The sequence below is a fragment of the Anolis carolinensis genome, chromosome 2 (assembly GCF_035594765.1).
Source record: "Anolis carolinensis isolate JA03-04 chromosome 2, rAnoCar3.1.pri, whole genome shotgun sequence".
Lineage (NCBI taxonomy): Eukaryota > Metazoa > Chordata > Lepidosauria > Squamata > Dactyloidae > Anolis > Anolis carolinensis.
In genome coordinates, this window is record NC_085842.1 from 305,944,840 (window position 1) to 305,958,329 (window position 13,490).

Sequence of the window (13,490 nt, forward strand, 5' to 3'; positions counted from 1 at the left end):
CTATGTATGTAAATGCTGTAATCCGCTCTGAGTCCCCTAAGAGAGAAGGGTGGAATACAAATAAAGTATAATAATAATTAATAATAATAATAATTTCTTATCTACCTCTCCTCGTAGCTCAAGGCGGGTTACAACAATCATCTAAAACATTCTATAAAATACACACATTAAAACATATTTCTAAAAAATTATATTAAAATACACAGAGCATATATTAAATATAAGGTGGAGTTTAAAATTCTCGATTAAAATTGGCAAGACTAAATGGAAAACTACCAAGACAGCAGGATGACAATGATTATAATTATTAACATCACCACCATCATTACCCTTATTACAAGATTGTTTAATCATGTTTTAGCCTTTGAGTCCCAATCAAAAGAATTATAAAGTTACACAACAAATGTCTTGAAATAAAAACTTCTTGACTTGATCTGTGAAAAGAAAGTTGGGAGGGTGTCAATCTCTAGGGAGGGAGTTCCAGGGATAGCAACTGAAAAGGCCCTTTCCTGTGTTCTTACTAGATGTACCTGTAAGAATGGTAGGATAGAGATAATAAATGTGGAATTCCAGGACTTACAAGATCCCAAGTCCAGATTGCATTATTGTAACTATTGGAACAATACTCCTTGGCAGACAGCTTGTACAGCATCCTCTTGCAATGCATGCAACTATCAGTATCTTTTCTTGTTTGTACTTTCAGGTTTGAATGGCTGACTTTAAAGCCCAATTAGTCTGTGGACTAAAACTTTAGGTGCCAGGTTTCAAATTTCTTTTCAGCCACAGAAACCTACTAGGCAAATGTGGGCAAGTTAACATTCGCTCAGCATTACAGGAAAGCACTCTGAAAAAAAAATCTTTCCAAGAAAACCCTGTAATAGATCTGCCTTTGGATCACCATACAACAGAAATGATTTGAAGGCACTTTACTACTACTACTACTACTACTACTACTACTACTACTACAAACCCAGGGAGTATTGTATGTGAACTGAATGTGTGCCCTAAAATGTTCCATGTGACTTAGGCATTCTGTGATGGATGTGATGGAAAGCGCTCCATGAAGGTGACATTTAAAAAACAACTCTCACAACACTGGCTTATTCCTTCTTCTACAAACTAGTCAGAGGGAGTCCTAAGCTAAAAGAAATAAATAGAAGTCCACCTAGATATGCAAGGAATGCTGTATGTGGAATAGTTCTCCTTGCACATGTGCTTACTTAAATAAATGTAAGTACGCCTTTAATTAGAAGTAAATCTTCAACTGGATCCAGACAATCCATCTCTAAGCCAGTTCAGCAACAGTTCTTGCATAGAAGCTCTCCAGAAGGAGAACATGAATGCAAGCAACTGCGAGGGTCAGATCTCATCTCTATGACTGATCTTCCTTTTGAAGATATTATTTTCTTCTTGAGGGGAAAGACTTGTGCCTCAAGAAAGACTGGAGTGAGATCACTTTCACACCATGGTTTTGAGCAAGAATTATGGAAGGGAAATACAACAGGAATAATGAAACAATGTCTGGCTCAGATGCTAACATTCAACATCGAAAGTACCCAACTCAACATGTGAGACAGATGCTTCTAGATAGGGAAGATGAATTAATTGTACTAAATGGGTGGGCTATCACATATTATGTAGGCTTCAAGGCCACGTTGACTCATCCGGTTGGCATCTGTTATCGTACATGCATTTTTGGATTAATGTTGCCTGTGATATATGTTAAAGATAAATAGATGATTCATTTACAGATACTATTGCATCCAGACACACTCAGCAGGAAGAGAACATTTCATCACATTTTAAATATTCTAGCTTTTGGAAAAGTACCCCATAGTTGAATCATAGGGCACACATTTAGAATGGGGAGGATTCCAGGTTCTTTCCCCGTACTTTTAAAGAGACAAAGGATGTTATCACACCAATCCACTATTCCACAACAGTCATATTAGTATAGATAATGGATACTTATAATATTGCAGTAGATTCACTTATTTGACAGTCCATAGTCTAGAGATCAGACTTTTGTACACACTCCATTTCTGCCCTACTGCATTTCATTAAATTTATTGCATAATTGTGCAATTTCATTAAAAAAAAGTCAGAAAAAAGCCTATATATATAAAAGGAAAAGAAAAACAACTAGCTTGAGAATAGCAAAGGGGAGGAGAGGAGAACCTGGCTCCCTGACATCACATTGCCACTTTCATAGAAAAAGAAGGGATTCACTGCATGTAGTAGTAGTGGGAATATAATAGCATGAGGAACTAGTATTGACAGTTTTTTATCTGTTAGTAACTAGAGATGTGAGAATCATGGGGTCAGGGAAGCAAACCAGCAATGGGATGGACATGGTTTCATGAGATAGGAACCCAAGGTGACATTCCAAATGCAGCATTGGTCCAGTTACAACTTTGGTCCATCCAGCCAAATGTAGTCTACTCTGGAGATGTTGTTAGAGTAATCATACTCGGCTTGCTGGACTACGCAGGGTGGGTTATGAAGCAGGCTGCTGTTCCCATCATTGTCCCTGCAATGCAAAATATTTGTGCCAAGTCTTGCTTCCTTTTTGTACTTGAGGCCACAAATACATGTACAAGGCTTAACTATGTTTCCTTCAAGCTGCCAGACAAGACAGTTTGCTGAGAGCTTTCTTGCAATTGTGAACAGCAGGCATCGAATGTAAAAGCTCAAAGCCCTTTTCTTCTCATGGCATGGGCCCAATCCAATCCAACCCAGATCTTTCCCACAGGAGTTATTTCTGAAAGATGATTAGGTGCACATCTCTGAAGCCACACTGTCAACATCAGAGGAAGGCAATGGCAAAACCCTCTGAATAAATTTTTGTTGTGGTAATCTCTGAGCGGTTAGACTCAATTTAACCCTCTCTGGGGGAGATTCCACCAAAATCAGCGGAGTAGCAAAAGCAAAGCTTTCAAATCCAACAATTACTTACACGTGGGCGAGCAAGAGAAGCCTTTGTCTATTTAGGATTGCAATGACTGCAGAGTCTCAATAAAAGTTCAAAAAGTATTTATTCAGGTAAAAAGAACTACATTGTCAATAGAAAGGCTTGGGAGCTGTCTAGTCTACTCTAGACTGGTTTCTAAGGAAAAATAAGAAAGGAAAAATAACAAACATCTAAATAGTTACATCTTGCCAGGAGAGATGGCAGGATGCTTCTTGTTAGCTGGAAGAACAAAGGGAGGAGAGTGAACCAAAATGGTTCCAACCTCATGGTCCAGTTTATTGGGGCCATAAAACATTCTGACCAATGTTCACATTTCTACTAACTTCAAAGTAAGGGATGTGACGTAAACAAGATAGAGTGAAAACACAGTAAAGCCTGTCTAGGTATGCTTTGGAAACAGGGAAAGGATTCCCTCAATCTAACTCTATCATCTATCTAACTATATCTAAACTTGAGTAGTCCAGGACGATTCCCAACAATTTTGACAACAAAACCTAGGATAGAGTTTTGATAAGTTAAAGTTTCCATAAATCAAAGTCAACATAGAGTCCCAAAGCAACAAGTGTATATCTCTGCATATGAAGTTATGCCTTAATTCTGCCACCTAGTCCTTGAGTGACTGAGTTGTGCAAGTGAAAATGATACATGTTCAATTGAACATACAAACCAATGTAAATGTTTCCATGCACAGTGTTCATCCATGTGCAATGTGTAGTGCACATCTATGTTCAATGTACAATGCAAGTTCATGTCCAATGTATCATGGCTTTCAATTCACGGTGCCCATCTGCATGTATAATGGCACTTCATGTGTAACTCTGCTTCAGCAACGTTGAACATAATGTGGATGTTACACATAAATGGGAACAATCAATTCTTTTCACACAGGTACTTAAGGCATGCCTGAGACATCAGCACTGTTCCAGACTCTGTGTGTTCCCTGTCAGTGTCTACCATATTCTTCATTATATCACTTTGGCTCGATAAAGAAACCATCTTCTGAAGCTGGGCCATGAACTGAAATAAATGACAGAAATAATGTTATATTGAATCATGGATTCAAATACAACATCTCAGCTAAATGCCATTGAACATGGTGAGCAGCTGTTGATTAATAACACTTTATTTGTTGCAGATCTCCTTGTTGCCAAACAATGCTGCTGATGTTAGCAAACCCATCACAGGAGAAAAAGTACTTGCCTCCAATGCCTATATACCAGGCCCTCCTGGACAGCCAGGTGATCGGGGTCCTCCAGGTAAGGCAACAAAAGAATAAACCTTTTCTAGTCATTCAATAGCCATTTTGGACTGCACAGATGTATCATATTTTTATCATGTACTGAAGAGCTGAAATCAGGAGCAACATATACCCGTCTCCCATAATAGAGGCTTCAATGCCTGGCTTGTTCCATCTGTTTTTTCCCCATATCATGAGCTGTCCAAGGTACTGTTAGCTTAATTTTTCCTCTCTTTTGCTAACTGAAAATCATCCATGTTGTATATTTTGTTGGGTAACACATGGAACCTACAACATGTGTATCACAAACAAATTTGAGAAAGGACTGGGAATTCTCCTTGGAAACAAATCAGCACTGCTTCTAATTTCTCATTAACTTATCTATGTCCAGCAATGTGGGTCAAATCTAAGAGAAAGGAGATCACACCTAAGCATTAGGAAGAACATGCTGTCTCGGAGTGTGGTGGAGTCTCCTTCTCTGGAGGGTTTTAAACAGAGGCTGGATGGCCATCTGTTGGGAGTACTTTGATTATGTGTTCCTGTGTGGCAGAATAGGGCTGGACTGGATGGCCCCTATGGTCTCTTCCAGCTCTATGATTCATGTTATCTTGACACAGAAGTGGGCTTTCACAGAAGACCTGGAAGACATACCTGTCTCATTTTCCATCCTACCCCAAACATCCACAGGCCACACTTATCTTTCCTGGAAAAAGTGAAAGTCACTGGAGGGCCACTTCTGGTTTTAGGCAAATAGTCAAGGGGATAAACAAGTGCCAGGAGGCACAAGGTGTCATTCCTCTTTGGGACTACTGGAATTGTTTGGAGGAGGGAGATTCATCCATCCCTGTCTTATGTAAACCTTACTCACCACTTACTCTGAGCCTCATGTTAACCTTTGCTGTTATATCTGGTTACAGGTGCTGCAGGTCCAAAAGGGAGCCCTGGATTTCCCGGATCTCCTGGTCCTCCAGGCCACCCAGGCCCTAGAGGAGCAATGGGGCCAATGGGGCCATCGCCAGACCTGTCTCATATTAAACAGGGCAGACGGGGCCCGGTGGTTAGTATTATGCCTCCATACCATTAATACACACCATCTTCTGGTTATGCCATTACTTGTTTTTGAGGATGGCGGTTATGTTTTACAGGGTCCTCCGGGTGCACCAGGAAGAGATGGAGCAAAGGTGAGTGAAAAAATTTATCTCCCTCTAAAACACAGTGTTTTCTATGTAATAAAAATAGTATTTGCTGTATGTGTGGCCAACGCCCTTTATAATAGTCATGAATGCATTAGGTAAAGTTAAACACATTTGATGCATATTCATGATCCCATGAATAGGAACCCATTAAAATCTCCCAGTCCCTATTTACAGGGAGGCAGCTGCTAAAGTTTATAGGGTCTGTTCTTCTTTTATCAATTATGAAGCATTTGACAGTTTCCTCCCTCTCTGATGTAAGCAATCTCTGAAGCAAGGGAGAAATGCACTAGAGACCCTCTTCTGACTGTTGAACTAGAAATTGCTCATGGGAAGGGAGTGGAAATGGCAGACTCTATTGATTGCAGCAGCTGCTTCCCAGTAAGTAGAGATAGGAATGGTCAGACCCAGATTCACTGTGTAGCACAGCAATTATGGTGTTTAGGCATACATGTCTCCTATATGAAAATCCAGCCAATGTGTGGATTCTGATATAGGTATAATGGTAAAGAGACTTTATGGACACCCTGTGTATAACTGATTGCCCATTGTATATTACTTATTGATATTATAACATTTTAAAATAATGCTTTGGGGTCTTGAGTCTTCAAATAATTGTTAATTTAAATACTTGGAATTTAAAGGGGCCGGGCTGTGGCGCAGGCTGGTGAGCAGCCTGCTGCAATAAATCACTCTGACCATGAGGTTATGAGTTCGAGGCCAGCCCGTGGCGGGGTGAGCACCCGTCAATTAAAAAATTAAAAAAATAGCCCCTGCTCATTGCTGACCTAGCAACCCGAAAGATAGTTGCATCTATCAAGTAGGAAATAAGGTACCACTTATAAAGTGGGGAGGCAAGTTTAACTAATTTATGATGTTGGAATGAGGAAGTGCCGTCACAGTGGATGATGAAGCAGCTGCTCCCCCCTGTGGCCAGAATCGAACATCCCCTCAGGAGAAGGTTAAATTGCCTCTGCGTCTGTCTGTTTCTGTCTCGGTTCTGTGTGTATATGGGCATTGAATGTTTGCCCTATATGTATATAATGTGATCCGCCCTGAGTCCCCTTCGGGGTGAGAAGGGTGGAATATAAATACTGTAAATAAATAAATAAATAAATAAATAAATACTTGCAGAACCAAAATAGTGCTGTTTGGAAATATGTCAGAAATTGTAAAGTACTGTGAAAGTCCCATTGAACTCAGGGCGCTTCTACACTAACATTATAATCCAGTTTGGAACTGAATGCTGCATCTGTAATCACAAATTTATCCAGTTATCTCAGCTGAACTAAGTTGGTTTTACTTCTGAATAATGTATATGATTTTACAGAAAGCAATTCGGAGGTTTGAAAATAAGATTTGGTTTTATTAGATTGGAAAGTACTTTTGATCTAAATCATCTATGAAGCAAAAACTTAACATGGAATTGATCTGAAAGTTATAATTCAGTTTTGATCAGTGATGGTGTTTATTACAGGGCGAGAGAGGTGCCCCAGGAGAAAAAGGAGCACCTGTAAGTACATTTTATCCATTCAGGGTGGATCTTGTGTGGAATGTCTGGTGTTCATTAATCAACATTATGAAGCAACAATAAAACCAAACATAGATTTAGTTTCTATACAGCTGAGGTCAAACCAAAAGGGGAAACTAGTATCTTATGCAATTTCCCCATGTCTGGAGACTATTGTATTCCTGTATTTTTGTTTTAATTGATATTGTATTACTGTTTTATCTTTTTATAGTGTGATTTGTATTATGTTGCTTATGTTTTGCTCTATGTTGTTTGGGCCTCTGCCCCATGTAAGCCGCCCCGAGTCCCCACGGGGAGATGGTGCTGGGGTATAAATAAAGTTTATTATTATTATTATTATAATCTATATTCTCCTCCTTCTAATATGGTAGTAATGTAACAGTGGAGAAATACTGCATGCCACAATTTAAGCATATTAGTAGATTACATTGACATTACAGAAGAGGAAGGGAAGTGTGCAGTATCATTTCCACATTATTCACTGTACCCTCTAGTCCACAAATTTCAACTCTCTTAGCGAGGTCAAAGTGGGTTTCACTGCCAATTAATCCATTTGCATAATAATGAAGATAGAGGCACCATGCCATCTCAATCCTGCTAATTTGCTTTTGGATTATAAGGTGCTTCAGTTGTCACCAGGGTGCAAGGTTGTAGCTATGTTGGATAAGAGTAACATACCATATTCTAGCAAGTAGTTATCAGCATGGGATTCGTGTGCTCCTTAATTTTGAAACACATTGATCAAATGTGCACCTTCTCTTCAATCAGTACAGGGATAACTTGTCCCATTTGTGACATTTCTAGGGGCCGCCAGGTTCTTTTGATTTCTTGTTACTGATGATGGCAGATATCAGGAACGACATTGCGGAGCTGCAAGAGCGAGTGTTTGGGCACAGGACTCACTCCTCGGCAGAAGAGTTTCCATTACCTCAGGAATTTACAAACTATCAGGACATAATGGAGCTGGGATCTGGAGATGACTACAAACAAAGGACTACATCCAAAGACTCCAGAATGCCCAGGGAAAGCAATCATTAAAAAGAGCTTGCAGCTTGGAAAAAAAGTTTTTAAAATGAGGACAGTGATCCGCCAGTCATTTAAGCCAGCATACTTGCATATATCCCAGTTTAGCCCTGTGGAAATAAACAGGAAGTAGAATGGTATGCTCATTTCAATGGGATTACCACATTCCCTTCCTCAAGTATTACAGACAGGCAAGACCAAATGAAGAGTGAAATAACATGACAGTTTGGCAGCTCTCATGTGAAATTATCTGTTGCTGGAATTTGCCAGTTCAGGGTGCCAATTGCATAGATGGATGCTCCACTTATCTGTAAAAAAACCTTATCTGCTGGAAAAAAGTGATCTGCGCTGGAGCTTTTCTTGGCATGCTGTGTTTTGTATGTTATGAGATGTTTGCTTGTTTCTTTTCCTTTTTAAAATGGGAATGTCGAGATATTTGTTATCTTAGTGTCTCTCTGAAGCGCTGCGTATCATATGAGTCTTGCAATTGTGCCACTCAAGTCTCAAAAGTGGCATGATGAGAGTTGTGTAGCTGTGGCCATACATCTTGCTTTGCCAAGACTCACACTTTTAAAGACAGGACTTGTGTAGCTCATACAGCCTTCCTTCTGTCACTTCCCTTCTGGTGGCCAAGATTGTGTTCAATACTGTGAATTATCAAAGTGCGTACATACATTTGACATTCCAGGTAACATTCCAGCAGCTATTCCACCTGAAATCTGCTGCCTGAGAAAACTGTTTCAATTCGCTAAATGTTAGAGCTGACCCTGCCCACAGAGATCTAACATTGGTACAAATATCTGTAACAACAGGTCTTGTGAAATACATAAATAAGCTTAAATCACATCTTTGTAAGTTTCTGTGGCTTATAAATTTGCTTTAATGCAAGTATCATGGCTTGAATGGCTTGCAGATTACACTGTCCAAAAGAGTTGTAGGATATTTCTTTAAAATGCACTGATAATGTATAAAATTATATATGTATTTTATTGTTCAAAGGTTCCTCTCTTTTTATTTCTGCCCACTTTCTCTTTTCAGCATAGATTTTTTTTACCAGAATTAAACACAGGACCACCTGTGTGTATCCAAATAAGAATTAGACCTTTGAGGGAGATCTAAATGTGGATTTACAATAGATTTGCAGTGGGTTTGCTACACAAAACCTCTTTAAAGGTGTCAATCTGTAAACATGATTACAGTAGAATCTCACTTATCCAACATTCGCTTATCCAACATTCTGGATTATCTAAAACATTTTTGTAGTTAATGTTTTCAATACATTGTGATATTTTGTTGCTAAATTCGCAAATACAGTAATTACTACATGGCATTACTGCGTATTGAACTACCTTTTCTGTCAAATTTGTTGTATAACATGATGTTTTGGTGCTTAACTTGTAAAATAATAACCTAATTTGATGTTTAATAGACTTTTCCTTGATGCCTTCTTATTATCCAACAAAATGGAGCCTCCGGTGGCCTAGGGGATAAAAGCCTCGTGACTTGAAGGTTGGGTTGCTGACCTGAAAGCTGCCAGGTTTGAATCCCACCCGGGGAGAGTGTGGATGAGCTCCCTCTATCAGCTCCAGCTCCATGTGGGGACATGAGAGAAGCCTCCCACAAGGATGGTAAAACATCAAAAAAACATCCGGGCGTCCCCTGGGCAACGTCCTTGCAGACGGCCAATTCTCTCACTCCACAAGCAACTTCGGTTGCTCCTGACACGAAAAAAAAAATCCAACATATTCGCTTATCCAACGTTCTGCTGGCCTGTTTATGTTGGATAAGTGAGACTCTACTGTATTTCTAAGTATTTTTCTAAGCATAACTGCATGATTTCTACCTTTACTCATTTCTCAGTAAAACAATGAAATTACAATATTTTGAAAAAAAAGGTTTTTACTAACTAGGTAAGTGTAAGTATTATCAGCTCATTAACAAATTGCACTTTTCAGCCATCATATGCTTTCCTTAAGAAATTTATGTTCAATGTGCATTATACTGAACACACATATAATGATGCTGAGCCAGGACTCAAGTTTTCATACCACTCATATGACTGATTAGACTCAATAGTTATTGAAAAGAGACTACAGTAGTGCGGGAATAGGATAGAGTTTATTGGTTCACAGAGAATTAGCCCATTCTCTAGCAGAGTGATTGAGTCAATATCTTTTAGCATAAACACTGGTAAACTTTGGTTTACTTTGGAGGAGAGAGAGCAGTGGAGACTTGTGGTCTTTGCAATATTTTCTTTACTTTTACCCAACAGATTTTCTAAATTAGTGAGATCGACTCAGAGATTCCTTCCACTTTTATGAGTCTAAAGTTGGTAGTGACTCTTTGGCTGTGAATATTGGCCGCTGGAGCCATGTAGACTCCTTTCGAAAGGCAGCAAAAGAGATGGTGTTTTGTGCACCATTTCTTTCCCTTGAAGTTGCTGGGAAAATAACAGATTTTGCCATAGGCCTGAATGGTGTCAGAAAGAAAGAAGGCTTTGATTAGGCAGTGACCTTAGGTTTTATGAGGAATCCATGCACCACAGTAATTTGCTTTCTTTGGTCTTTTTATTTTTCTCTCCTTCCTTTTTTTGATGACTGGAAAATGAAATATGCAGACTAGTCTTCTGATTCTGCTAGATTTAAGCCATTGGCCACCTAACATTTCTCATAAAATCCACTGCAATCTTATTTCTTACTCATGTTGTCTCTGGTAAAATACAAATAGTCTTGTACATCAGCTCTCCTTCTGCATTGCTTGTGTGTAATTCAAGTTTTGTCCATAGGATAGAAGATTATGGCTGGTCCATTGTACAGAAAAAGAATTCCATTTATATGTAAGTACTGGCTTGAGAAGTGCATTGCCCACAGGATTTCAGAGCATTTGTAATACTTTAGGAAAGTCTCACTAGCATTAATCAGTCTGACCCAATGCTTTGTTTTCATATGACTATACAACAAGATGCAAGGGCAGTTTCCCCATGCGTTCTCTGCACAATGGGCAATATACCACATTGCCCAAAATAGTTTAAGAAGGCAGAACTACACTACAATTCACCTTCCCAGGGCTCATAGGTCTTCTTCAATAGCTTCCCAGAATGGTCATGTCATTGGAATAGTGAATCTGCTGTGCACTTTGGTCTGGACAGGTGCTGAACCTATTTTGAGGGTGAGGTTCTTTTAGCTTCCTTTGAAGCTGAAACTAAAGCAAGAAGAGGATTCACCATCTCATTGACATTAAAGCCACCATTTGTTACTTCCCACTTCCAATCTGACTGGATTGACAATTGACTCATCCCTGTCCCCTGACTCCCTTTAGGATTGGTTTGTAAACATCTACCTTAATGGCAGTATGATTGATTTCAGTGGAATTCCCCAGGTTAGAAAATATGGCAACTTCCTCTCATGCATGTTTATTAAGAATTAGGTTCCACATTCCACACACTTTCAGGGGACTGGTCCTCATATAAAAGAACACAAGATCACAGTCTTAATGTGTACATATACTATGTGTACATGTTTATATAGTAGTTCATAATTTTCAGAGTGTGGGGTGGGGAGACCTGAAGCAGATATATCTATTTTTATGCCAGGATTCTCCCATTTGATTTAAACCAGCTAACCAATAAATAGAAAGGATGAAATAAATCCATATAATCTTAAAAGTCTCCCTGGGGATCTAAATGCTTATCCAGTCTGAAATCATTTGCAATTATGCAGACAATTAACGTGGATTTTCACCTCTGCCTGTTCCATATTAATGAATAAATAAGAGGTAAGTGTAAACTAATGACTATTAGATTTGTGCCCTTTGAGGTCTTATTTCACAGCAGATAAACAGAAGCAACTGCTCATTAATGATGGGTCCTATAATATCATCCTTCCTCTATTTTTATAAAAGATACACTGCTTTCATCCCTTTGTGCACATTTAGAAAGCTATGCGGCACACAATTATTTATAATAAATATATGAAGTATTAGAGAGTGTATAAAGCTGTGATTATGTATTTGCAATTAAAAGAAAGCTATTTTTTCTTAATAGTGTCATTGGTTTCTCTTTCTACTTTCTTTTTATAATGATGGTGATAAAGGAGGGATGAATCAGCGAGGTATAATGTGCCATCCTTTCAAATGTTTAAACATGGCTTTTATGTCCCACCTTAACCTTTTCTTCTCCAAGATAAGTAACTCTTCACAAAGTTTGGCATCCAGACCTTTTGCCATTTTGGTCTCTCTTTTCTGGACATCTCAACCTGGGGACTATTGTTAACATTACAGCATATGGCCTTGTTGCAGAGGGGTAGCTAATGGGATGACTGATGCTCCAGGCTCCAGTGTAAATCAGGTGATTCCCAATTGAAGTATGGACTGGGAAGTACTGGAGCACAATGGGAACACCTGATGCACATCAGACATGTCCAATGTCCAGATGCACATCTTTGCCATTTTATTAACTGGGCTTTGTTGCATTGCTATGGATTTGTAAAATTATGAAACATACACTATGAAGTGGGATCCCAGCCATCATAAAATAAATTAAACAAAGGAGCAGCTGAGCTTGAAGATACCGTTAGGATTTTTAAAGTGAAACATTTGGCTGTAACCTTGGCACAAAGGGCGGGAAAATCTCTTGCTAGTTTAAAAATTAATAAGGCACAGCAGAAATCTGCAAACAGTTTTCACAAAGCTTAGAAAGTAAGGAAGAAAGACCCCTTCTCTCTGAATCGCTCTCCATCTGTTTGCTTTTCGAACAGCCTAGACATCTAATTCCATGTGTGCAACATCAGCATTTGTAACCACTTTCAAAGCTCAAATCACCACCACATGCTCTTCTTCTTATCAGGACTTGGAAAATGCCCAGCATGTGTATGTGTGTGGTACATGAGAATTTCAGTGTCAGTGAGAAAGTGTACATTGCCATCACATGGAACCAGAGGCGTAGATTGATTATTCAGTGGTCTAAAGCTGTAAAGAATGAAAGGAATAAACTTAAGAAGGCATTTGCTATTTGGCAAAATAAGAACACTTTAAAGCACTTGCAGAATGCATTTCCCTCCGTTCCATAAACAAAAAAAAGGCCTCTCTTCACCTGAAAGTAGAATCAAAGCCTTCCATGATATCTTTCTTACCTCAACCTTGCCTGTAACATACATCAGGATATGGGCTTTTCCATCCAAGAGCTTAGAAAAGGATCTTTTTGGGTTCAGAATTTTACAGCTATAACGGTCACTGCCTATACTGTCTGAGAGTGTTTGGAAGCTGTAGTTCCAAGCGGGAACATTTCCAAACTCTGCTCGATCTCCTTCCTAAGATGCTTCTCTCCACCATAAAAAAAAAAAAACCATTTCCTTTGTAGAAAGCAAAACAGAAAACTCTGGGATCAGTCACAAGTATCACTGTTAGCAATTACACAAAGATCAGTCTGAAATAGAATCATAAAATCATAGAATAGTAGAGTTGGAAGAGACCTCATGGGCCATCCAGTCCAACCCCCTGCCAAGAAGCAGGAAATCGCATTCAAAGCACCGGTGGAGT

The 13,490-nt window shown here is 39.1% G+C and overlaps 1 protein-coding gene across 2 annotated transcripts in view; it reads left to right on the plus strand.

Annotated features, from left to right (window-relative positions):
• Positions 1 to 11,994, plus strand: part of ccbe1 (collagen and calcium binding EGF domains 1) — a 164,082-nt gene extending 152,088 nt beyond the window's left edge. For both annotated transcript variants that reach the window (XM_062972526.1, XM_008118597.3), the window contains exons 7-11: positions 4,107 to 4,227; positions 5,126 to 5,265; positions 5,354 to 5,389; positions 6,879 to 6,914; positions 7,737 to 11,994. In XM_062972526.1, the coding sequence (XP_062828596.1) occupies positions 4,107 to 4,227; positions 5,126 to 5,265; positions 5,354 to 5,389; positions 6,879 to 6,914; positions 7,737 to 7,970 (567 nt within the window). In that variant the 3' untranslated portion in view covers positions 7,971 to 11,994. The remainder of the gene's footprint in view (positions 1 to 4,106; positions 4,228 to 5,125; positions 5,266 to 5,353; positions 5,390 to 6,878; positions 6,915 to 7,736) is intronic.
• Positions 11,995 to 13,490: the final 1,496 nt, after the last annotated feature.